This window comes from Podarcis tiliguerta (assembly GCF_965153285.1).
Source record: "Podarcis tiliguerta genome assembly, chromosome: 13".
NCBI lineage: Eukaryota > Metazoa > Chordata > Lepidosauria > Squamata > Lacertidae > Podarcis > Podarcis tiliguerta.
The window spans coordinates 43,510,663-43,536,872 of NC_139546.1; the positions used below are offsets into that span (position 1 = coordinate 43,510,663).

The window sequence follows — 26,210 nt, forward strand, 5'->3', positions numbered from 1 at the left end:
AGACGAGCAACATCCCTCGAGGGCCACAGGCCCCATCCCTGAACTATTCCGTGATGGCTTCTCCTCTACGTTCCCCTGCTATGGGGCAAAGAGGTTAGTTCTACATATCCCACAATGCATTGTTGCAGTTTATCACTGCTTTCGGATCCCGCTCCTCTCTATTCTTTACCAAATGGTTTATGCCATTCTAACTTTCTTAATACAGTGGTACCTCAGGTTAAGTACTTAATTCGTTCCGGAGGTCTGTACTTAACCTGAAACTGTTCTTAACCTGAAGCACCACTTTAGCTAATGGGGCCTCCCGCTGCTGCCGCACCGCCGGAGCACAATTTCTGTTCTCATCCTGAAGCAAAGTTCTTAACCTGAAGCACTATTTCTGGGTTAGCGGAGTCTGTAACCTGAAGCGTATGTAACCTGAAGCGTATGTAACCTGAGGTACCACTGTACTGCAATTCCTTAAAAATTCCGGAGCAGTTAACAAATAAGAATATCAGACCAATAAAATGGATTTTCCTTTTGCCTGGCCTAGATATGCTTCAAATCATTCCTTTCCCCCGAACCGACCGAATTTTGTTGTTGCTGGCTTTTGATCTGATTTCATCCTGATGTTAATTCTGACCCATTGTTCCATATTTATTAATAAATATTTCCCCATATTTATTTCTTAATGTCCTGAGAGGCGCTGGGGATAGAACCTGGGACCTGCTGGTTGTCATTGAGTTACAACCAGGGCTTTTTTTTTCCAGCTGGAACGCAAAAAAAAAGCACTAGCTACAACCCTTCTTTGCAATGTGGGGCCTGCTGGAGGTTTTACTTTCTGGCCTTTTTGTGTCCTGATGCTGGCTTGCAGGGTGGGAAATGAAGTCATAGCCGATAGAGGAAGCTGTGACAGGGATTCCTTTTCTTTGCATGTTCCCTGCCCTACACAGATCTGCATTTGCAGGCCACTTCCCTGTTGAGGTTTGATCTCTGCCTATTATTCTTTTCTTTGAAAGAGGAAGAGAGGCTCAGCTGTGCAGGCGGTGACAGCTCCTCTGAACTCCTAAAAAAGAAAAAAGTAGACCCCATCTGTGCTATATGTTTAGCTCCTGGGAACTGTGGTTTCCAAGCGTTGGTGGCATAGTGGTTAGTACAGCTGCTTTAAGAGTGCAGGTCAGTTCTGTGTCCAGGGCAGCTGTCTACCAGCTCCATCTGGTACGCAGGCTGAGACCCTGTCTGCCTGTGGACTGTCTCGCCAGAGCGGTGCATGCTCTGGTTATCTCCTGCTTGGACTACTGCAATGCGCTCTATGTGGGGCTACCTTGGAAGGTGATCCGGAAACTACAACTAATCCAGAATATGGCAGCAAGACTGGTGACTGGGAGTGGCCGCCGAGACCACATAACACTGGTCTTGAAAGACCTATATTGGCTCCCAGTACGTTTCCAAGCACAATTCCAAGTGTTGGTGCTGACCTTTGAAGCCCTAAATAGCCTCGGCCCAGTATACCTGAAGGAGCGTCTCCAGCCCCATCGTTCAGCCATCATTCACTGAGGTCCAGCTCCGAGGGCCTTCTGGCGGTTCCCTCACTGCGAGAAGTGAGGTTATAGGGAACCAGGCAGAGGGCCTTCTCGGTAGTGGCACCTGCCCTGTGGAATGCCCATCCATCAGATGTCAAGAAACAATTATCTGACTTTTAGAAGACATCTGAAGGCAGCCTTGTTTAGGGAAGTTTTTAATGTTTGATGTTTTCTCATGTTTTTAATATTCTGCTGGCAGTTGCCCAGAGTGGCTGGGAAAACACAGCCAGATGGGCGGGGTATAAATAATAAACTATTATTATTATTAGTGTCGTGCTAATAATGCCAAAAGTTGCAGGTTTGATCCCTGTATAGGACAGCTGCATATTCCTGCATTGTGGGGGTTGGACCAGCTGATCCTCAGGGTCCCTTCCAATTCTACAATTCTATGAATGTTGAGGTTCAATGTGTCTTTAGGGTATACGGTTTTATTTACGTTTATGGAGGGCATGGAGGGCAACCAAAATGGTCAAAGGCCTGGAAACGATGCCTTATGAGGAATGGCTAAGGGAGCTGGGCATGTTTAGCCTGGAGAAGAGGAGGTTAAGGGGTGATATGATAGCCATGTTCAAATATATAAAAGGATGTCACATAGAGGAGGGAGAAAGGTTGTTTTCTGCTGCTCCAGAGAAGCGGACACGGAGCAATGGATCCAAACTACAAGAAAGAAGATTCCACCTAAACATTAGGAAGAACTTCCTGACAGTAAGAGCTGTTCGACAGTGGAATTTGCTGCCAAGGAGTGTGGTGGAGTCTCCTTCTTTGGAGGTCTTTAAGCAGAGCCTTGACAACCATATGTCAGGAGTGCTCTGATGGTGTTTCCTGCTTGGCAGGGGGTTGGACTAAATGGCCCTTGTGGTCTCTTCCAACTCTATGATTCTATTCTATGTACCACCTGCGCATAGGATGGAGGGGCTGTTTGCAATTAACACAGAGCTTGCTGACCGCATAACTGGCACAAAGAACCCTTGTTATCTCAGTTTGTGGAAGAAGGTGCTGTTTGGTCTCCAGACTACTCCTCGGTCCCAAAAAACCTCATCCTCATGCTCTGTCCTTGTATCTCATTACTCTTCCTATATTTAGTACTGTAGAAGTGTGGGTTTGTTTTAATACTTTTGTATCCCAACTTTCCGCCAGGGAGCTCAAGGTGGCATACATAATTCTCCTTCTCCCCATTTTATTTTCGAGACAACCATATGTGGTAGGTTAGGCTGAGAAAGGCAGTGATTGGTCAACAGTCATCTAGTGAGCCTCACAGCTTAGTGGAGATTTGAACCCTGGTCTCCCAGGCCCTGGTCTCCCAGGCTCCCAGGAACGCGGGTGGCGCGGAACGTGGGTGGCGCTGTGGGTAAAAGCCTCAGCGCCTAGGGCTTGCCAATTGAAAGGTCGGCGGTTCGAATCCCCGCGGCGGGGTGCGCTCCCGTTGCTCGGTCCCAGCGCCTGCCAACCTAGCAGTTCGAAAGCACTCCCGGGTGCGAGTAGATAAATAGGGACCGCTTACTAGCGGGAAGGTAAACGGCGTTTCCGTGTGCGGCTCTGGCTCGCCAGAGCAGCGATGTCACACTGGCCATGTGACCCGGAAGTGTCTCCGGACAGCGCTGGCCCCCGGCCTCTTGAGTGAGATGGGTGCACAACCCTAGAGTCTGTCAAGACTGGCCCGTACGGGCAGGGGTACCTTTACCTTTTTACTCCCAGGCCCTAGCGTGACACTCTAACCACTGTGCCACACTAGCTTTGCCAGTTTGTTCCATCTTTGTTTTTCTCATGACATCAACTGACTCCCTCCCATTCTGACAACCAACTTTTGTTTCCTTGCTTTCCCCCCTCTTTTTCCTTTGCTTCTTGGAGCAAGCAAGGAGCCATGTGGCCGGTCAATGGCTCCCAACCACAAGAAAAACCAAGTGAAATGAATATCTCCAAAAGGGAGACTTTACAGCTTGCATCTTCGCATGATTCTTTTTGTAAGGAAACCCAGTTCTTTCCTTTCAGTCGTTCAGAACCCTTTTTCATATTTATTTCACCGATGGAGACTTGTTTGCTGCAACGTGAAACTGTGAGCAGAAGCTTTTTCTATTTGCTGAGCTAAGTGTCTGTGGTGTATTCTAGCGTAAGTATTTTTCTGGGGAACGTTTGTTTAAAGGTGGATGAGGGCAGATGGAAATCTAACCCAAGTTTTAATGTGCTTGTAACGATCGCCATATTGCTATCTCTGCTACGAGAGAGTAATGAATCTCTCTTCCAAATCTCTCTCTCTCCATCAGAGGCAAGCAGGCTTTCGTCTCACAAACGGCAACCGGAGGTCCACACAGCCAGAAAAGTACAGCCTTCAAAATCAGCTTCTCCTTTTCGTGTACAGAAAAAGTAGTCTCAAACCACAGCTCACAGCCACATCTGTGTTCGCTAAAACGAAAATTTCCACCAGACATCAGTCACATCTTGAACATCAAGGTGATATTTCAGTTCCCAAGACTCAAGTAACCCCTTCCCAAACTCAAACCCACCCAAAGCTGAAATAAAAATCCTGCAAGCAGTTTCCGAGTGAAATGCACCACAGTTAATTTGAAGCCACCAAATGAAAAGCTGCGTTCATAATTATTTTGTAATCAACAACACAGCCCCAGTCTCAGCAGAGACAGTTCAACAAAGGACAGGCATGAAGCCCACATAGACAGTGTTAATAGTCCTCAATTCAGAAGCTGCAAAATAAGGAGGACCATTTTGCAATCGCATGCATACACTCACTTATCAATGTTCCTCTTAGCCAAAATTAACTAGGGCCAAGTGAGACAAAGGCAGGCAAATAAATGAACACATTCATCGATGCCCCTCATAGACGTGAATTAATCCCGGCCTTCACCTCTCATAATCTGATTTAATCAGCCGTCTTCAAAGGGTTCGAAGCACTTTTTTCCCCTAAGCACTGATGTTCTGTTGCTTCGGATGGTGAGACAGGAAGGGAAGGAAGTATGTGAATCAGAGCACCCTTGGTAACTACCGTGGCAGCAGATGCTCCAAAAGGCATGATTTTTCAGTGCACCTTAGGGGAAATTAAAACAACAGCACAACATCAACATAGAAAGAGATGATAAAGCCATGATCTCGCGGGAGCCGCCAGGTGACTCGCGAGAGAGCATGGTTCCTAAAAATGGGATGTCCCGCTTAAATCAGGACAGTTGAGGGATATGGCCCTCCAGGTCTCTCTTTCTGGCCCTGGGAGGATCTCTTTAGGCCACACCCCTTTCTCAGCCCTTCACTGTACCCTCCTTGAGCGTTTTTTGCCTGGCTAGAACATACGTTGCTTCTCTCACTTTGGCTTCTAGCCCTGTCCAGTGGGATGGACAGAAGGTTAACTGGAGGGAATGTGGTCCTCAGGTGGGAAAGGGTTGCCCATACCTGCTGTAAGGACACTCAGTATTATCCCCCCCCCCCCCCGCCACAATATTGCAGATGTTAATTGCTTGGCATGAGAGAAAGCAGCCTGCTAGAGAGGCTACCTGGTGAGTTGTTTGTTTCCTTGACAACTGATGGGAGGGCGCCACTACCAAGAAGGCCCTTTGCCTTGTTTTCTGTAACTTCGCTCCTCACAATGAGGGGAACGCCAGAAGGCCCTTGGCGCTGGACCTCAGTGTCCGGGCTGAACGATGGGGGTGAAGATTCTCGTTCAGGTATACAAGTGGTCTCTCCCCTTTTGCTCTAACACCCCAAGTCTCTTTGCCCACCCTGACTTGCTTTTCAAGTCTTCTGTGAGGTGGAAAGCGAGGGATTAATTGCTGCCATGTTAGCTGGGTAGCTAGCGGCTTGCCCATCTCTCCATCCTTCTGTTGCCCAAAGTACCCTTCCTCCTCCTCCTCCTCCTCCTCATCCTCCTCCTTGACCCGTTAATGAGCTTAGGCAGGCTAGGATTACCAAAGGGATTTCGTCCTTCCCTTCTGGGCAGCGTCTGCCTAACATGACTCACCGAGAAACCGAAATACGGAACCATCAAGAAGACAGCCTCTTAAGTGGCGCGGAAGGCGAAAGCGAACTGGGGCAAAAGCGTCGGAGGGATTGGATAGAGCCCAAAGCCCCATCTCCGTCTCGGCCTGTATAAGCGTGAGCTGGAATCTGATTAATTTCAATATCCAGAGAGGGAATTTAAAATCACAGCATGGTTTGGGGTGGGGAGCAGAGAGGAGAAGGTGACAGACAACAGAAGAAATTCTGCCATGGCAGGTTCATTCCTCTGCATCTTCAGGGTGGGCTGAAAGAGACGCCTGCCTGAAATCCTAGAGCAGGCAACCCCAAACTCGGCCCTCCAGATGTTTTGGGACTACAATTCCCATCATCCCTGACCACTGGTTAGCTAGGGATGATGGGAGTTGTAGTCCGAAAACATCTGGAGGGCCAAGTTTGGGGGTGCCTGTCCTAGGGAGATGCTTTTAAGCAGGGGCAGGTGGACTTTGACCTTACAATATCTTATTTGGGCTTATTCCCCTGAAAACCCTGAGGCTCCTCAGCCACAACCAGAGTGGCTAGGGCAACCCAGTCAGATGGGTGGGGTATAAATAGTAAAAATATCATCATCATTATTATGGAATAGGACATCTCTATTTTCATCGGAGAAGTGCTGGAGTGTATGTCTGTCTGTCTGTCTCTTTAACTAAGGGTACATTCAGATGTGGGAATATTGGGTTAGTTTTGCTGATTATACTGCTTCCACCCAGATTTCTAATGTTCCTTTCACACTGCAGGATGTGTCGTGTTACGTAACTGTGGCTTTTTGACAGATATAGCAGCGCATCATGCTAAATTTCTTTCACACCAGTAGGTGTGGGGGTGGTGTAACAACAATAAACGCCATTGGACAATGTCACTGCTCACCTACGCTTTTCACACATGCGTGTTTCTGTTCCATCATGGTTCCCCCATGAAAACGGCAGGAAAATGGTGTTTGCCGGTATACTGCCCCAAATTTTGTCACTTCATTCCTGCGATTTTTTCCCAGTTGAGGGGGCTGCAAATGGATTTTTTTTCTGGAATCAGATAACAGAACTGAGTGCTAAATGCGTGCAATATTCTCTTGGTTTTTCTGGAATGGACATTGACATCAAGCTCACATATAATGTGGAAATTAAGCAGCAGGGAAGCATCAGGGAATTGGAATAAACTGCCAAGTGAAAGCAGACTAACTCAGGCTCATTAATTTCAGCTCACCTTCTCTGAACAGGGCAGAATTAGAGACACCCTCCGTCTTTTTCTTCCCCTCAGAAACTGTTATCAGCCATTTATTGTCCACCTTTGCAAATCTCCCATAAACAATGTAAATGTCTTTTGAGTTGTTCAGAGCCTGCCATCAGCAATGCAAATGTTTCGTGTTATAACAAAGCGTGCATGCACTTCTTGTGTGAAATTTTGCCCCCTTTCCATTCTTCCAGAGTCCTTCAAAAGGTTTGCATAGTCCAATGTGCCCGCCTAAATTTGCCCAACAAAAAGGATCATTTACCTAATTCCAGACAAGAAGCTACGCTTTTCTGCTCTGGTCAGACCTCACCTGGAGTACTGTGTCCAGTTCTGGGCACCACAGTTCAAGAAGGACACTGACAAACTGGACCGTGTCCAGAGGAGGGCAACCAAAATGGTCAAAGGCCTGGAAACGATGCCTTATGAGGAACGGCTAAGGGAGCTGGGCGTGTTTAGCCTGGAGAAGAGGAGGTTAAGGGGTGATATGATTGCCATGTTCAAATATATAAAAGGATGTCATATAGAGGAGGGAGAAAGGTGGTTTTCTGCTGCTCCAGAGAAGCGGACACGGAGCAATGGATCCAAACGACAAGAAAGAAGATTCCACCTAAACATTAGGAAGAACTTCCTGATAGTAAGAGCTGTTTGACAGTGGAATTTGCTGCCAAGGAGTGTGGTGGAGTCTCCTTCTTTGGAGGTCTTTAGGCAGAGGCTTGACAACCATATGTCAGGAGTGCTCTGATGGTGTTTCCTGCTTGGCAGGGGGTTGGACTCGATGGCCCTTGTGGTCTCTTCCAACTCTATGATTCTATGATTCTATGATTCTATACACTAGCCTGTTGCGTCAAAAACAGCAGAGCCTTGTGCCACCTGAGAGACTCACAGTGCAATCCTATACACCAGAGTTACATACACAATGTGTGTTTAAAGCACTCTATTGCCTCTTTAAACAGTGGTGGCTCCCCCCAAAAGAATTCTGGGAGTGTAGCTTGTTAAGTGCAATGAGAGTAGTTGGGAGACACCAATTCTTCTCACAGAGCTAGAATTCCCAGAGTTCACTGGGAATTGAGATTGATACCACTCTATTCTACCATGGTCAGACCACAACTGGAATACTGTGTCCAGTTCTGGGTGCCAAAATTTAAGACGGATGTTGACAAGCTGGAACATGTGCAGAGGAGGGCGACCAAGATGACCAAGGGCCTGGAAAACAAGCCTTATGAGGAGCGGTTGAGGGTGTTGGGTATGTTTAGCCCGGAGAAGAGGAGACTGAGAGGAGATATGATAGCCATCTTCCAATATCATAAAGGCTGTCATGTGGAAGATGAAGCAAGCTTGTTTTCTCATTCTCTGGCAGGTAGGACTCGAACCAATGGCTTCAGGTTACAAGAAGGGAGTTTACAACTCAACATCAGAAATTTCTGACAGTAAGAACTGTTTGACAGTGGAAGAGATTCCCTCAGTAGGAGGTGAACTCCTTTTCCTCGGCGGATTTTAAGCAGAGGCTATATGACCATCCTGTCCTGGATGCTTTCATTGAGATTCCTGCATTACAAGGGGCTAGACTGGATGACCCCCGGGGTCCCTTCCAACTCTACGATTCTGTTATTGTGAAACTATTCTGGGAAGCATCTGTGAGTCTGGAGATGTGGAGGACATTCAGTGCTATTTGTTACGATGCCTTTTATATACATCCCCTTGACGAAAATTCCTCGATTCCATCCTTTGCTCTCTTTCCAACGGAACTCCTCTTGAGCAAATTTTACTGGCTGGCAATAATGCATTTATGACTGCACAGGCTGCAAAATTTGCCTTGGCTGCGAGTAAGTTGAGAGCTAGGTACCAAGACAAGTATCATAAGGGGGAGTGTGAGTTGTGGAGTGTTTAACTTATGCAACAGTGATTTTTGCATTTTTGTGTGTTTGCTTTGCTGTTGTTGTTCAGTTTTCAATCAATTATTTGTATCCGACACATTGTGACCAATTGTGACAGCTTATAGCTTTTAGCAATAAAGATACATTCATTCATTCATTCATTCATTCACTCACTATTCTGGGAGTTGTAGCTCCAGCTTACAGCTTCTTCTTATAGGGAAAAGGCCATAGATCAGTGGCAGAGCGTAATGGACTACATGGAATTGGCTGAAATGACTGGCAGAATCAGAGACCAGGGAGAAGAGACGGTGAAAGAAGATTGGAGGAAGTTTAAAGATTACTTACAGAAATACCATAAGATTAATGAATGTTAGATGACATCTGATTGAATGTAAAAGGTTATTAGTAAAAAGTTTAAAAATTAAAAAAGATCCAATATTTTAAGACACAAGAAAATTAAGTCATATTAAGACACTAAAATTAAGACAAAAACTAATTGAGACAGAGGGAAGGGATTTGTTGTCTGAATATATGAATTGGAGTACAGAGAAAGGAGGTCTGGGGAGGTCGGAGAAATAAGTTAATGCAAGGAATACAATGAAGATAAAATTGTTTTTAAATTTTGTTTTTCTTTTTTCTGATACTTTTTGCTGTTTTGTGCTTGTGTTATATTGTATTTCTTTTTTTCTTCTGTGTCGTTGGTTTTTTTGTTGTTGTTTCATTTCTTATGTAAAATCTAATAAAAAAATATTCTTTAAAAAAAAAAGATCAGTGGCAGAGCATGCAGAAGAAAATCCAGGTTTTATCCCTGGCATATCCAGGTAGGTTTGAGAAAGATCCTTCCCTGAAACCTGAGAAATGGACTGTTGATCTGACTTGGTATCAGGCAGCCTTGGGCTCCATTAATTTGCTGAATCCTCTTCTAAAGCCATCCAAGTAGGAGGCCATCGCTGTTTCCTGCAGGAACGAGTTCCACAGTTCCACCATGCACTTTTACAGCTCCTCCAGACAGCAGCAATGTGGTAGCCTTGAGGAAGTGGAGCAGAACAACTAAAAAAAGAAATCGGAATAAATCAAACCACCGATGCACTGTTGTTCCGTCAAAAACAGGTTGCAGAAGACACCGGCGATAAAACGCCAGTGTGGTGTGCCCGTAAAGATGGGAACTGAAAACCAAACAGCCTGGACTGAGCTCTTTCTGGCAGATGGCAAGAGGTTTTAGTGGGAGGGGAGAGAAAATCCGCAGTTGCTCTTGCAGGACTGTGTGGGTGGGGAGATCAAGTGCTTCTTCAGGCCGTGGCGGCAGGGCAGGGAGGGGGGAGATGGAAGAGGCCGGATCAAGAAACAGAGTGCAGTTATTTCCGCTGCAAGCAAGCGGCTGCAGAGGCAGCTTCAAAAGCATCCGGAGGCGGGAGAGGCCTTGATCTTCAACAAAGTCTCAAAGGATGCTTCGAAGATTGCCATTTTGGGGAAAGGATTCAGCCACACACTGGGCAATTTGGGCTGTGCAATTAAAGTTGATTGGGAACTCTAGTGCAGCAAACCTGCCTTCCAAATGAAAAGGGAAATATGGACCTTTTTTTGCAACGGATGGGGAAAACGTACCTGAAAGCATGGGAGAACTGCTTGAGACGATGTTGCATCACCTCCTTTGGCAAACAAATTCAGAGTGAAGGCAGTGGTGTAGCGTGGGGGGTGCAGGGGGGCTGGCTGCACCGGGTGCAACATCTGGGGGGGGCGCTCGCACTCGCAGCTCTCTGCCCCTACCTGGCTCACTCACTCTCTCTCACTGCAGTGCTGGCTGTGCGAATCCGATCCGAGCCGCCGGGTCACCGCCCACTGTGGAGGGGAGGGTGCCAGGCGTGCGGTGCGGTGCGGAGAGAGAGTGAGGGACTATCTGGGGGAGGGACAGTGCAGCGGGGGGGGGGGCGCAAATTACTTGCCTTGCCCCGGGTGCTGACAACCCACGCTACGCCACTGAGTGAAGGCTCTTAAATCACGGGTGTTCTCTGCATACAGGTGGTCTGGGAGCAACCTCAGGTCCAGAAAACCTCTCTCTCCCTCTCTCCCATTGAACTCTATCTCTTTGTCAATACGGGGCTGTGTTTTCCACTAAAACGAGTATGCATTTCTTTATGAAAAGGAAATATCTAGCCTGCCTTCCCACTACAAACAAAGTGGATTCTATCAAAAGTTTAAAGTGCTTAGCCTTAGGGAAGGCTGCATAGCTCAGTGGCAGAGCATCCGCTTTGCATTCGCAAGGTCCCGGGTTCAATCCCCGGCGTCTCCAGGTAGGACTGGGAACGCCCCATGTCTGAAATCCCTGGAGAGCTGCTGCCAGTCAGTGTAGGCAGTACTGAGTTGGATAGACCCGACTGGCTGATTTGTTTGTTATGGGGCAGCTACCTCTGTTCCCTAAGCACAGCAGACTGAAACCACACTACAATGATACAGCACCAGCAGGTGCCGTGGCAATCAAAAAAATCAATAAAAACAGGCGCACATGGCTGTTAAGGAAATGTTTGCATTGTGTGGTTAACAAGGAAGGTCTCAGGCATGTCCTTTTCTACAGCGGGAATCATAGAATACGCTCTAAGTTAACTTAAGATCATAGAAGCACAGAGTCGGAAGGATAATCTAGTGCAGAGGTTTTCACCCTTTCTGAGTCCATGGCTCCCTTGACCAACGACATTCTTTCTGCGGCACCCTCAGGAGCCCAGCTGTGCAACCCGTCACCTGCAGAAGTGGCAGCCTCTCGCCCCTTTCTGAACACCCTACCTTGTGGAGTTTCCCCTCAGCCTCCTCTCCTCTCCCCTCTCCTTGGGAGTCCTCCGGGCAGCTGCTGCCCCTGATCTCTGAGCTGCACCCCTCTCCTGCCCCAAAGAGAGATGCCTCCTCACACTGTCCCACAGGGGCCTGAGAAGAGGATATTCCCAACCTTAGTGGCCCAACAGAGACTGGCCAAAGGTGAATGTGAGGCCAGCACTTTACCTTGGGAGGCGGCAGGGTCCAAAACTGGCACTCAACTTCCAGGCAGGCCTTGCACACAGCAAGCACAAGAAAGGCCAGCACGGTACCCACTTGCCTGCCTCTGCTATGCTCCTTTCCCAACAGCAAGGACTGGCAGACTGGCTGGCTGGGCTCCCTCGACCACTTGCTTGCTTGCTTGCTTGCTCACTCTGAGGCCGCCTCAGATCCTGGCAACCGGTACCCCCTGGCCAGCCCCAGAGGCACCATTCGCCTTTGAAGCTTGTAGCCAGGGCTGCTGTAACAAACAGCTGTGCAAGCCTTTGGGAGGCAGAGACATGAGAGGGCATCAGAGGAGGGAAGGAAGGAAAGAGGGACAGAGGCCAGCGTTGCCCGCGGCACCCCTGACCATCGTTCAAGGCACCCCAGGGTGCCACAGCACACTGGTTGAAAACCACTGATTTAGTCCATCCTTCTGCAATGCAAGAATCTTTTGACCAAAGTGGGGCTTGATCTCACGACTCTAGAATCCCAAGGTATGTGCTGGCGTTCTTGAAACCTTTCACCACTTGGAGACTGGGGTGTGCTTAAGAAAGCCGCCGTGTTCCTTCCAAAGCTCTCTTCCTAAGTCCCATCTTTGTTATTTCAGCTTTGTTCCAGGCCTCCTTCCCAGCCATGTCGCTGCTTGTGTTGGACGAAACAGCAGGCGATCTGCCAGTCCGAGACACCAATCAGAAGCCCTCCGTGATAGCAGCTATACAAGGTCAAAGTTCTGGTTGGGAGGAGTGGTTTTTTAGGGCGTTTGCTATAATAGATGTGTTGCTGACTCTGAAACTTTCATAAACAAATGGAATTCAGATTCCGTGCCAGGAAAATTTTAATTCTGCAACCGGAATAAATTATGTAAATCTGCATCGATTTGATCATTTTGGGTTGTTATTACCACAGTCATGCAGATGGGTAAACTGTGCAGGATACTGAAATTCCACCATTTCTTGACCCATGAATTTCCTGATCTGTCTCCTCTGGTATTTCTCATTCAGTTTTATCATATTTTGACAGTTTATCTTTGCGGCCCAAAAGACTAGCAACTTTTCTTCCTTGCTTCCCCTGCTCAAGGAAGCTTCAATTCCTTAAAGACTACATTCTGACATTTCCACAGTACAATACCGGAAATTGAAGTGTTGAGTTAGGTGTCCTTTGCTGCCCAGATAATATTTGCAAAGAGTGCGATGCAATGTGAAACTCAGGTTGAAATTCTCTCAGTTTCACATACGGTCCTGCCTTTCCAAAACTTAATGCAAACTCCCTTCAAGACGTTTGAGCTGCGTGCAAGCAGAGCATGAATATGTAGGTGCATAGTGATGAATTCAGGGCTATAGCTCAGTATGAGAGCATCTGCTTTGCATGCAAAAGGTTCCAGAGTTAAACCCTGGCATCTTTAGGTAGGGCCAGGAGAGACTTCAGTCTGGAACCCGGAAGAGCAGTTGCTGGTCAATGTATATAAATGGTGCAATTGTTTGGTTCAGCCCAAAGCAGCTTCCTATGTTGCTATGTTTCTAGAATTGGAAGGATCGGTCTTTGAAAATAGGGCTCAGAAACTCCCTCGTAGCTGGACAGGCTAAGAGGGTATGGCCCTACAGGGTAAAGGGACCCCTGACCATTAGGTCCAGTCACTGACGACTCTGGGGTTGTGGCACTCATCTCACTTTATTGGCCGAGGGAGCCGGCGTACAGCTATGTGGCTAGCATGACTACGCCACTTCTGGTGAACCAGAGCAGCGCACAGAAACACCGTTTACCTTCCCGCTGGAGCGGTACCTATTTATCTACTTGCTCGTGCTTTTGAACTGCTAGGTTGGCAGGAGCAGGCACCAAGCAACAGGAGCTCACCCCATTGCGGGGATTTGAACCGCCGACCTTCTGATCGGCAAGCCCGATCTCTGTGATTTTAACCCACAGCACCACCTGCATCCCTTTCCCTACAGGGTACCCTTATGCAAAAAGAGGGTTGGTAAATAAAGACAAGCCCTCTTCCTTTTGTGGCATGCCAAGAAGTATAGCGGGGGGGGGGAGTCTACTGTGGCAGTGGCAGTGCAATACTTTCCTTGCCGTGGCTGCTGGCAACCCACATTACGACACTGTGCCCGCCGCCCCCATCTCTGAGCTGTGCGAGATTCCAGGGGTTCCAGTCGCTCACCCAGGGTTTGTGTTTCCTTCTGAGAATATGAGGCACAGCGGACCCTGTGGTGTCTTTAGAATATGTGGTTTATTTACACGTAGGTGCAACCTGAGTCTATGCTGTACAGGATCACAGCATCAGCACCCCCCCCCAAAAAAGGTGGTGCTTTTCCCATAGCCCCAGAAACCTTGGATTTCATCAGAAATCAGACATGGTTCTCCACCTTCTAGCTCACGTAACTCAAAACTCCTTTGTTTTTCTAATTATCAGCAAGTTGAGGAAGAGAGGCTCCCACCCATTTGTTATCTGGCACAGAGTCACTTCCTTTGTTATCTTAACAACCCCTATGTAGGTCATTACCTCTCCAGGAAGCTAGCCTGGCTATTCCAGGATTTGAATCCTTGCTTAAATTTCAACACTTGCTGGATCCAGGAATTTGAAGGAGGCCCCCGCATATATCCTACCTGCCCCAAACTCTTATTACTATGTTGTTATGCAGTGGGTTTGTCTGTGCAATTCTTCTTTCCCCAGTCTCCCCCTCTCCATGCATAAACCCATGTCCTTTATGCAAAAATGGCTTTATCTATTGATAACTCTACTCTGTATTGTTTTTAATATTCGGTTGGAAGCTGCCCAAAGTGGCTGGGGAAACCCAGCCAGATGGGCGTGGTATAAATAATAAATTATTAAATTATTCTATTATTATCTCCATCTCCAAACCCCCTTTCCTCCAGATGTGTCATCTTCTGCTGTCCTCCCTGCCAAATCCCAAGGGTTGAAAACATGGATGAAAGGTAGGCGAGGTCATGAAATTCACTGTCTTTGTGTGTCGTATCAAACTTTTCACATAATCACTCCTTCTAATAGCAAGCCCCAATGGCGTGTGCCAAGAAAAATTGAGATGAAGCAGAACTACTGAGAAACAAGATGGAAGTGTCTGCCTGACTGGGGAACTTTGAGGTTTGTAGAAGTACCGTATTTTTTGCTCTATAATACTCACTTTTTCCTTCCTGAAAAGTAAGGGGAAATGTGTGTGCGTCTTATGGAGCGAATGGAGGCTGCGCAGGTATCCCAGAAGCCAGAACAGCAAGAGGGATCGCTGCTTTCACTGCACAGCTATCCCTCTTGCTGTTCTGGCTTCTGAGATTCAGAATATTTTTTTTCTTGTTTTCCTCCTCCAAAAACTAGGTGCATCTTATGGTCTGGTGCGTCTTATAGATCAAAAAATACGGTACATATTAACTAGGGTTGCCATATCTCAAAAAGTGAAAATCCAGACACAAAAGTTGTTGAAGCTCTTTTCGGCAGGTTTTTGAGCTATTTCTTAAAGAAAATCACCCAAAACAATTCTGCCAACATGGGTTGTCATACGTCCGGATTTCCCCGGACATTTCCCCGATTTCCACCCGGACACTGCTTCCTACAGCGGTACTCAGGGTATGTTCAGGATATTCCGGACATATGGCAACCCTATATTAACCCTCCCCCAACTGTCCAATGAGAATTAAGCATAGTCAGCTGAGCACAGGATGTTGAGTGTGTTGGAAAAGGAAAAGGGGGAAATGAGGTAACGATGCCCTACTTCAGCTCTTTATCGCTTAGAGTATCATTGAGGAGAACATGGTTGGCCAACAAGAACCTTGTATCCTTATACATAATAATTCCCATTATGAAGAGAGCTAGCATTATGTAGTTAGAGTGTTGGGCCAGGACTGGGGAGACCTAAGTTCAAATCTTCCCACAACCATGAAACTCGCTGTGGTCTTAGGCCAGTCGCTCTCACCAGAGCTATTTTTAGGAGCAGGTAGCCCAGATGGCTACCTGGAGCCCTGGACTTTGTGGGATGGAGTGGCTGGCCTAGTACAACTAGAGGGTGAAACTTAATTTTTGCAAATGCATTAAAAACCATCAGCTTACAGCCATGTTTGACCTCCACCCAATACATGATTCTATCCTCCCAACCTAGTTAACATTTGCAGAATCACCTCCAAAGGCCTGAAGACCGTCATGAATGACGAAATCACATCAAAATCACTACAAGATTTCTGTATGGGTAGAAACTTCTTCCTTTGTTGACAGACCACATAGTGGATGATGTTCTTCCCAGTTCTTTTGCTTCTCCCCAGCATCAGGTTCACTGGCAAGGACTCGGCGCCAGATCAACCGAGTGAACCGCACAGAGCTAGAGGACGGGTTCTTGCGACTTCACGATGAAAATCTCCTGCTCAAAGAGTTTGCCCGGAAGCAAGAGGACAGGATCAAAAGGTATCGGGAGTGACAGCTATTAATTAAATTGTCGTCCGTTGTCAGAGTATATTATTGTGTGGTGTCCATGACTCACAATCAACGGGCTGATTGTTCAGTTAACAGGTGTTTTAAATCTAATGTCTTGAAGAAATGACTATAGTAAGCTAGAGTTCACACGCAAGACCAGCTTCAATGTGCCAAACAGTAATAAAGAGAATGTTGTTGAGTTTACATAGGTCCCTCACCACTGAGCAATCCCAGCCTGTCATCATAGTTCAGAGTAGCCTATCGTCTCTGTAAACCACAGCCTTCTCTCCTCTTCCACTTCCCAAACACCCCACTCTGGGTGGCGGCAGTTGGGTTTTGTGTTATATGTCTAGTTCGGTCAATAGAACTGGAAGTGGTGCATTAATTAAGATCAATTGAGCGGAGGCTTTCCTTTGTTCCATGAATGCCTCTGTTCAGTGAGGACTAATGCTACATTCTGCCACCAGGTGTCGCTGTCGTGCTAACTGTGTTCTCTGTGTGCATGCTGAAGCCAGGAGCACCATGGTGGCTTCTAGTGGCAGAATGCAAGCATTGCAACACTGCAAGTCTTTGCGATAACAGAAAACACATATACAGATTACACCATCAACACACTGTCTCACATCAGCCATATTTTCTCAAGTCTGATAATAATAATAATAATAATAATAATAATAGGCAGCTTCCAACAAAATATTAAAATACAGTAATGCATCAAACATTAAAAGCTTCCCTAAACAGGGCTGCCTTCAGATGTCTTCTAAAAGTCTGGTAGTTGTTGTTCTCTTTGACATCTGGTGGGAGGGCGTTCCACAGGGCGGGTGCCACTACCGAGAAGGCCCTCTATTTGGTTCCCTGTAACTTGGCTATATCTGGTTCCTTCTATCTTTCTTTCTATGACCCCTCTCTGAATCTTTTCCAACATTATTTGGCCTTCTTAAATGGTGGTGCCCAGAACTTGAATATCAAACATGGTCCTACGAGAACCAGTTACAGAGGATGTATTAATTCTTGAGAATGCCAAAACTGGATCTTTCCCTCCCTTTGCTCTATCAGGATGGGCACCAAACTATCAAGGCTCAGCCACGAACGAATGCAAGTTGACGGGAGACCTGGGAGCTGGATCCGAAGCTCTGGAAGAAACCTGGACCTGGAGGAGGACCTGGAAGGGACTCGGGAGAGGGTTCGGGAACTGGAGAGACGAAATGAGGGTCTAAGGAACCGCCTGCTCTTCTATAAGCAGCAGCTCCAGCTGCAGAGTTTGGGTCGATACGGCCCTTATAGCTATGTCTCTCCCAGGGTAGACACAGGACTTCGGAGGGCACACACAGCCGCTGGACGAGTGCCTGAGAAAGTACGCAAAGGTAAAAAGAGCTTGTGGAGGGCATTGTGTTCATCGGCAGGGAGGTTCTGGGTTGAGCAGTGGTTTTGCAATACTAAAGGACGCATAATGAGTGTCAGGGACTGGCAGGATGCTGACGGGTGGGCAACAGTTGCACTAATGTACAGAGTATGGGAAAGAAGTAAGACGAATTGAGTACAGGACAGCAAATATGACCTGGCAGGTGTTACCAAAACTTAGTGGGATGATGCAGAAGTCCCAGCAAAAGAAGAATGGATACAAAAACTTATGGGATACGCAGAAATGGCATAACATACTGGAAAAACAAGAAATCAACAAACTTTTTATAAAAGAATGGAAATAGTTTATTGAATATTTACAAATAAATTGGAAACAGATAAGAACATTGGCAGGATTATTGTAATAACCTGCAGTTTTATAAGAGTATATATTGAAAGTAGATGAATAAATGAGCAAATTAAGTTAATTTGGATATGCAGAAAATATTTAAAAAAATCAATTTAAGGAACTGCAGAAAGAGGAGGAAGGAAGCCAAGTTTTGAAATGTTAAAATGATTATAAAATTACTGAAATGTATAAAATTGAAAATCATACATAAAATATTTTTAAAAAAATAATAATAAAAGAAACTTAGTGGAATGATATTCATGACTGGAATGTAGGAATTGAGAGGTATAACCTGTTCAGAAGGAAGAGACGAAACAGAAAGGGAGGAGGAGGAGCATTTTATGTAAAGGATGTGTACACTTGTGAAGACCCAGAGCATGGAAGGCAGGTTGAGAATATGTGGTTAGATTTGGAGTAGAAGGAAACAACAGTGACTTTGTTGTAGGTATCTGCTAAGGACCTCTAAGCCAGGCTGAAGACTTGGATGATGCCTTCTTGAGCAGATGAGCAAACATTCAAAATGGAGAGATATAGTAGTCGTGGGAGACTTCAATGACCCCAGTACCTCTTGCAACTCAAATTAGGCCAAGAATGCCAGGTGTATCAAATTCCTCAATTTCCTCGCTGACAATTTCATTTCCCAGAAGCGTGGAAGAAGCAACAAGCATAGCTGTCAAGTGTCCCTTATTTGGCGGGACAGCCCCTTATCCCAGCGCCATGTCCCGCTGCTGCCCCTTATTGATGAGGCTTCATTTGGCTGCTGGCTGGGCTTTCTGGCTTTGGCTCAGAGGGGCTCAGAAGTTGAACATACCTGTGCCTGGAAAATCCCTTATTTTGGCTGCTGATCCCTTATTTTCGAGGCTGCTAGTCCCTTATTTTCAAATCTGTAAGTTGACAGCTATAGCAACAAGGTGTGAGCGACTAGCAGGCTGTTGACTGGGGTGCAGTGAGGATGGGGGGACTCAGGAGAGGGGGGCAGTGAATTGTGGGAAAACGTACCAGCCAGGAGACAAGAGTCGGAGGCAGGGGAAGCTTTGGAGCTAGAAGTGGAGTGCAGGATGGATCAGAAGAAGAGGAGGAAGAGGCAGTTCAAGCAAGTGGAGGGCCGGGTGCTTCCCCACCCTCTCCTGCACCAATGTCTCCCAGAACCAGGAGGGAGCTGAAGAGAGCAGAGCAGAGGCAGCTTTCACACGGGCACAGTCTCCAGCTGTGTGCGTGTAGCCCATAAACTGAGGGAGAGGGAATGAGCCCCTGTTGCTGCAACTGTTCCACAGGGCACAGACCAGGGAATAATTGCCTAGATGCTAGAGTGGTGTGCATAGTTATTTGGAGCCACAGAAACAAGTGTAAGTGTCCGCTTTTAACAACAAAGAGTTAGCTGTCTTCCGTGTGCATTCCTTTGACCCATGACACTAGACTTCATTGAAGCAAATCGCGCTGGCTTTTCGTGGACCCTGCTGGTTTTTCTCTATAGAATGTGCGACCCAACAGGGCATGGACTGGGGCTCATGATGTGTTGCTCGTAATTATTTATATTTTTTGGCCCAGCAGGAATGCGGGTTCAAGGGCCGGCGGTCAGACCAACCCACACAGCTCCTGCCTGCTATGGCGATCACACTCTGGAGGGATCTCGAGTTGAAACGGAGAGACTGTGAGTCTTGCCTGCCCATCCTACCCTCAACCGTTTGGCTACTGCGATTCTTTTCTTTTCTTTTGAAATAATATTTATTTGGTTTAACAAGTATAAAATTATAACAATACAATCATAAAGGTAAAGGGACCCCTGACCATTAGGTCCAGTCGTGACCGACTCTGGGGTTGCGGCGCTCATCTCGCTTTATTAGCCGAGGGAGCCGGCGTACAGTCATGTGGCCAGCATGACTAAGCCACTTCTGGCAAACCAGAGCAGCGCTCGGAAATGCCGTTTACCTTCCCACTGGAGTGGTACCTATTTATCTACTTGCACTTTGACGTGCTTTCGAACTGCTAGGTTGGCAGGAGCAGGGACCGAGCAACGGGAGCTCACCCCATCGCGGGGATTCGAACCGCCGACCTTCTGATCGGCAAGCCCTAGGCTCTGTGGTTTAACCCACAGTGCCACCTGCGTCCCTAATACAATCATACACATCCACATTTACAGATTCCTCTGAATCTCTGGACTTCCCATCTCCCCTCCATGGTTCCCATTCTTAAACATTTTCTCCTGCATCTTTTCTATGTTTTATATCACTCCATTGTCTCCATAGTACTTGCTACATTACAAGTGTTATTGTAATCCTGCTAGTGTTTTCATCTGCTTACAGTATGTCACTGTTTATGTCACTGTTTTATGTACATGTCATTATATTGTAAATCACTTTGAGATGGGAAGGAATGGCATAAATAAATAAATAAATAACGTTAATACATGCAAATGTGAACTGTATCCTCTCCTCTTCCCATTTTCCCAGGGACAATGAGCTGGAAACGAAGCAGCTATTTTTGTTTTCTTCCTTTCAGTACCCAGAGCCTGGTCCTTGCAGCGTTGGAGCTGGATCCTGAGTCGCTGAGTTCCACACACGGCAGAGATACGGACCCAGAAAGCGCCCGCTCCCTGCAGCGCCACCTAGAGGTCCGGGAACGCCGGTACAATGCCTTCACAATGCTTCATTCACGTATTATTTAGTCCATGTTAAATCAGTCTCTCCAGCTCTGTTTTAAGGTCTTCTCAACTCTTGTTTCATTTCTCACCAAAACACTTAAATCGAACTTAATCCGTTTCAGAGACAGCCAGATTCTGGGATGTCAAAGTATATATTTTCGGGCTTGAGTTTAAAACGGGGAAAACCAAACATGGCTCATTGATAAGATATAGAGATTTGTAAATTGGGAGTGTTGACATGTGTTTCACTCTGAGTTTTGGCTTGTCATTGATCTTAATTATTTTTTGAATGTTTTAAATAGTTGTTTTTCATGGGTTATTACTGATAATTTTATTGTTTTACTTACTGTAAACAGTTTTGAGATTGGTTGTTTTCCTACATGGTACATGTACCTACGTGGTACATGAATTTTGTAAAATAAATCAAACAAACCTTTATTTTAACTTCTTGTTTCATCAGGAACATAAAAATTCAGATACAGTGGTACCTCGGGTACCACATACCACATACGCTTCAGGTTACATACGCTTCAGGTTACAGACTCCGCTAACCCAGAGATATTACCTCGGGTTAAGAACTTTGCTTCAGGATGAGAACAGAAATCGTGCTCCGGAGGCGCGGCAGCAGCAGGAGGCCCCATTAGCTAAAGTGGTGCTTCAGGTTAAGAACAGTTTCAGGTTAAGTACGAACCTCCGGAACGAATTAAGTACTTAACCTGAGGTACCACTGTATCTGTATGCAATAGCAGAAATGGCTGGAAAGTATTTTATTACAACCACGCCCCCCCCCCCCCCAATTTATTAACCTAAAGTAGTTTCCAGCCCATTTCTTCTCATGAGGGAAGGAGAAAGGAGGGACAGATAAGTCTTGGCAGGTGGGTTTCACATTTCATGCTGGTCTCTTTATCCAACACAGACCTAACAAGACAATCTATTTCTTTTTGATAAGTATTTAAAATATATTTTTATTAATACAAAGTTCAGTACAAAGTACCTATTTAAAACACACCAGAATAAAAGAAATACTTTAAAAAAAAACTAATCTAAAGAGGAACAGGGCCAGAAAGAAGAAAAAAGGGGGGGGGGAAAGAGTGAGAGAAAAAGTAAAGAAAACAGGAAAAGATAAAAAGACTTCCGGTTCTCTGTCCGTCAGCTAAATATAGTATTGACTCATTAACATCCAGCTGTTCTGTTTTCTATGAGCCAATTTTTTTTCTTCAAATCCAGACATTACAAGCTCATTTTCTCTCTTACGCAAAAAGTCTGCAAGAAGTTTCCAGTCCTTAATAAATGTCAATAATCAACACCTATTTGTCTGTTTTGCTGTTCCAGAGCCGCCATCCAGGAAAACGTGGAGCTGATTCGTCTGCAGAAGCTTCTGAGAGCCAAGAATTCAGAACTGGTGGTAACCAAAGCCCAGTTTGCTGGCTTACAGGAGGTGAGTCTTACCACGTCACTACCTGGGGTAGCCAAATGCGGCCCACTAGGTTTCACTCTCTGGCCCCTGGGCTTCTCCCCAAGCCAAACCATTTCATGCAGACATATCGCTTATCTTTTGAGCCCTCCCAAGGGATGCAGAGGGACGCAGGTGGCGCTGTGGGTAAAAGCCTCAGCGCCTAGGGCTTGCCGATCGAAAGGTCGGCGGTTCGAATCCCCGCGGCGGGGTGTGCTCCCATCGTTCGGTCCCAGCGCCTGCCAACCTAGCAGTTCGAAAGCACCCTCGGGTGCAAGTAGATAAATAGGGACCGCTTACTAGCGAGAAGGTAAACGGCGTTTCCGTGTGCGGCTCTGGCTCGCCAGAGCAGCGATGTCACGCTGGCCACATGACCCGGAAGTGTCTCCGGACAGCGCCGGCCCCCGGCCTATAGAGTGAGATGGGCGCACAACCCTAGAGTCTGTCAAGACTGGCCCGTACGGGCAGGGGTACCTTTACCTTTAAGGGATGCAGGCCAATGGCAACCTGGGGCCGTCAGAGACAAAAGTGGGTGGGAAAATGGATGTACATTTTGCCTTTGTGCAGTAGGCTAGTTCTTACACACACTCACAAGGCACCTCGCTCTCTTCTCCATCCAGGCAAGGAAGCGGCATTATCAAAATTCAAGGGCAAAGTCCAGCAAGGCAAAATCACTTGCGGCTGGGGGAGGAAGCAGTGCTAGTGAAGGCCACATTTGAGCCCTAGACCTAAGGTTCCTCATCCTCATCCCTGATCTCAACGATATTTTCAGTTGTGAGCTTTACGTTTGTTTGTTGTTGTTGTTTGCAGATCCTTTTCAGAGCGTTTTTAAATAGCTATTTAGATCTAGCCCAAATTATTTAAAAACAGATAGTGAGGGAAAGTGAGGGACGCTGATCCCCACAAACTACTGTTGCATGTGCACCACATGACTTCCCCATAAGAATTCTGGGAACTGTTGTTTGTCCCTCACACAGCTATAGTTCCCAGCACCTTAAACTACATTTCCCAGGATTCTTTGGGGAAGAGTGTTGTTTTACATGAACTTAAATATACTCATGCTTACTTCCGGAGATGCCGTTGTCACAGGTAATTGAAGCCCGTAGCAGTGCATTCAATGATTCAATTATTTGACCGTACAGTGGTACCTCGGGTTACATATGCTTCAGGTTACATACGCTTCAGGTTACAGACTCCGCTAACCCAGAAATAGTGCTTCAGGTTAAGAACTTTGCTTCAGGATGAGAACAAAAATTGTGCTCTGGCAGCGCGGCAGCAGCAGGAGGCCCCATTAGCTAAAGTGGTTCTTCAGGTTAAGAACAGTTTCAGGTTAAGTAGGGACCTCCAGAACGAATGAAGTACTTAACCCGAGGTACCACTGTATAGAGACTCCGTTTTCCTTCTTATATGTGACTTCTGACAAGGAAGGTGTTTTTTCCCTCATCCACCCCAATAATCCAGCCTTTGCTTGCTATTCCTCCAGGCTTACGAGACTCAGCTCCAGCAGGTAACTTTCTCCAGTTCTGTTTGGTGGTAGCAGCATTGGGGGATTGGGACTCCACGGTCCCTCAAGGCTCTAGATCTCATGAATCTTTCCCTTCTTCTTTGCTTCTCCAGAACCAAGAGGCATTGAGGTCAGCTAGCGAGGCCTTGCTAGCTCAGGTCGAAAAGCTGAATGCCCACCTCAGGGAGGAGAGCCAGAAGGTGGCAGCCCTGGAGAGCCAAGTAGAAATCCTTTCTCCACTGCAAGGAATGCTGGAAGATGTAAGTCCTGTCAGAAATAATTCATTTTTTTCCCCCCAATATAATTTTTATTCAGTTTACAAATAAAACAAATTAATACAATACATACAATTTTTAATCCATTCTCTCTTTTTGACTTCCCTCAACTTGGCTGGTACTCCTTCCCTTCTTAATTTCCCTACACATTTCTGAAATCTCATCTAATTTATGAATTAAATCTTGTTTCACTCCAATTCTAATCTTTCTTTTTTACAAAGCTTCATTAAAAGTTACAAGCGTTATTTGTTTTTCACTTAGATTATGCATGTAATCTGAAAACTTTTCCCATTCTTCAATAAATCTCCTGTCAGAAATAATTCAGAAGAAAATGCTTCCCTCCTACTTCTCAAACTTCACTCTTTTATTTTTATTGAAACCATTTCTATACTGAGATATACTGTACAGTGCTTTTTTTCTTTAAAAAAGGGGGGTACTCTCATTTTTACTCAAGAAAATCACCATTTTATAGTTCAAATCGGGGAAAATAAATACAGTAAATGGACAAAAGTAGAAAGATTCACAAAATGTTTAGAGGTATGCGTACCCCCTGAAAAAAAGCACTGGAGATATGTGCGATATGCCCCTGATATATATGTCAGGTTTTGAATGTTGAAGTCTGGCTGTTGGCTTAATTTCTGTTACAGGAATTCTAAGGTCTCAAATATAGAATAAATGTTGATAATTGCACAAGGAAAACATACACATGGTGCTTTTTTTCTTTAAAAAAATGTTTAGGGGTCCGCTGATTTTCCTTCTCGTATTGAAATACTGCCCCTCAATGAGGCCAAAGTTAGATTCACAAAATGTTTAGGGGTATGCAGTGGCGTAGCGTGGGGGGTGCAGGGGGTCCGGCCGCACCGGGTGCAACATCTGGGGGGGGGGCGCGCTCGCACTCGCAGCTCTCTGCCCCTACCTGGCTCACTCACTCTCTCTCACTGCAGTGCTGGCTGTGCGAATCCGATCCGAGCCGCCGGGTCGCTGCCCACTGTGGAGGGGAGGGTGCCAGGCATGCGGTGCGGTGCAGAGAGAGAGCGAGGGACTATCTGGGGGAGGGACAGTGCAGCGGGGGGGGGGTGTGCAAATTACTTGCCTTGCCCCGGGTTAGGGGGCGCAAATTACTTGCCTTGCCCTGGGTGCTGACAACCCACGCTACGCCACTGGGGGTATGCATACCCCTGCGTCCCCCCAGAAAAAAGCATTGCATAAGTATATAAACCACATGTCTAAACAGTACAGGAGAGCAATCCAAAAACCATCTTGGCTCTCTTAAAGACTCTAAATATTTCCTCTGCCTCCTTAATCCCTCTTGCCTGAGAACACATAGGCAGACAGCAACTGGGGGATGTTCCTGAAGGGATTCCTCTCCTATATCTAGGAACCTCGTATTAGTTGTCATTGTTTGCCCAGATGCTCTGCATTGAGGGATGTGTGACGGGCATCCTTATTGTCTTATCAAATGCTAATGCTTTGTGTAAACTGTGTCTGGAACTATGGAAAAACTTGCTAAATCCTCAGGAATATCACACCTTGGCCTGCCTGAGCCACAGCAACCCCATCTAACCTGTGATGCCATGTCTGACTGTTTGTAGAGGGGATGTGCTTCTTCTCCGTGCCAAAATGCAAACCCTTAAAAGAGATGTTTCTTCTTGGTTCTGGTTCTGTCTTGCCCCCTTGCTAGGAGGGGAGGGAACTCTGATCCAACATAAAAAATGAAGATCTGCCTTGCTATCACTGTTGTTGTTGTTTAGTCATTTAGTCGTCTCTGACTCTTCGTGACCCCATGGACCAGAGAACGCCAGGCCCTCCTGTCTTCCACTGCTTCCTGCAGTTTGGTCAAACTCATGCTGGTAGCTTCGAGAACACTATCCAACCAGCTCATCCTCTGCCGTTCCCTTCTCCTTGTGCCCTCCATCTTTCCCAACATCAGGGTCTTTTCCAGGGAGTCTTCTCTTCTCATGAGGTGGCCAAAGTATTGGAGCCTCAGCTTTACGATCTGTCCTTCCAGTGAGCACTCAGGGCTGATTTCCTTAAGAATGGAGAGGTTTGATCTTCTTGCAGTCCATGGGACTCTCAAGAGTCTCCTCCAGCACCATAATTCAAAAGCATCAATTCTTTGCCTATTAGCCTTCTTTATGGTCCAGCTCTCACTTCCATACATCACTACTGGGAAAACCATAGCTTTAACTATACAGACCGTTGTCGGCAAGGTGATGTCTCTGCTTTTTAAGATGCTGACCAGGTTTGCCATTGCTTTTCTCCCAAGAAGGAGGCGTCTTTTAATTCCGTGACTGCTGTCACCATCTGCAGTGATCATGGAGCCCAAGAAAGTAAAATCTCTCACTGCCTCCATTTCTTCCCCTTCTATTTGCCAGGAGGTGATGGGACCAGCGGCCATGCCATGATCTTCGTTTTTTTGATGTTGAGCTTCAGACCATATTTTGCGCTCTCCTCTTTCACCCTCATTAAAAGGTTCTTTAATTCCCCCTCACTTTCTGCCATCAAGGTTGT

At 46.4% G+C, this 26,210-nt stretch overlaps 1 protein-coding gene across 1 annotated transcript in view; it reads left to right on the forward strand.

The window, feature by feature from the left end:
- Positions 1 to 26,210, forward strand: part of RPGRIP1 (RPGR interacting protein 1) — a 63,485-nt gene that overhangs the window by 11,990 nt on the left and 25,285 nt on the right. Inside the window, exons 3-11 of the mRNA XM_083410052.1 lie at positions 12,270 to 12,383; positions 14,537 to 14,596; positions 15,929 to 16,067; positions 17,133 to 17,440; positions 19,378 to 19,477; positions 20,326 to 20,451; positions 21,800 to 21,905; positions 23,404 to 23,427; positions 23,538 to 23,684. Coding sequence (XP_083266178.1) covers positions 12,296 to 12,383; positions 14,537 to 14,596; positions 15,929 to 16,067; positions 17,133 to 17,440; positions 19,378 to 19,477; positions 20,326 to 20,451; positions 21,800 to 21,905; positions 23,404 to 23,427; positions 23,538 to 23,684 — 1,098 coding nt within the window. The 5' untranslated portion in view covers positions 12,270 to 12,295. The remainder of the gene's footprint in view (positions 1 to 12,269; positions 12,384 to 14,536; positions 14,597 to 15,928; positions 16,068 to 17,132; positions 17,441 to 19,377; positions 19,478 to 20,325; positions 20,452 to 21,799; positions 21,906 to 23,403; positions 23,428 to 23,537; positions 23,685 to 26,210) is intronic.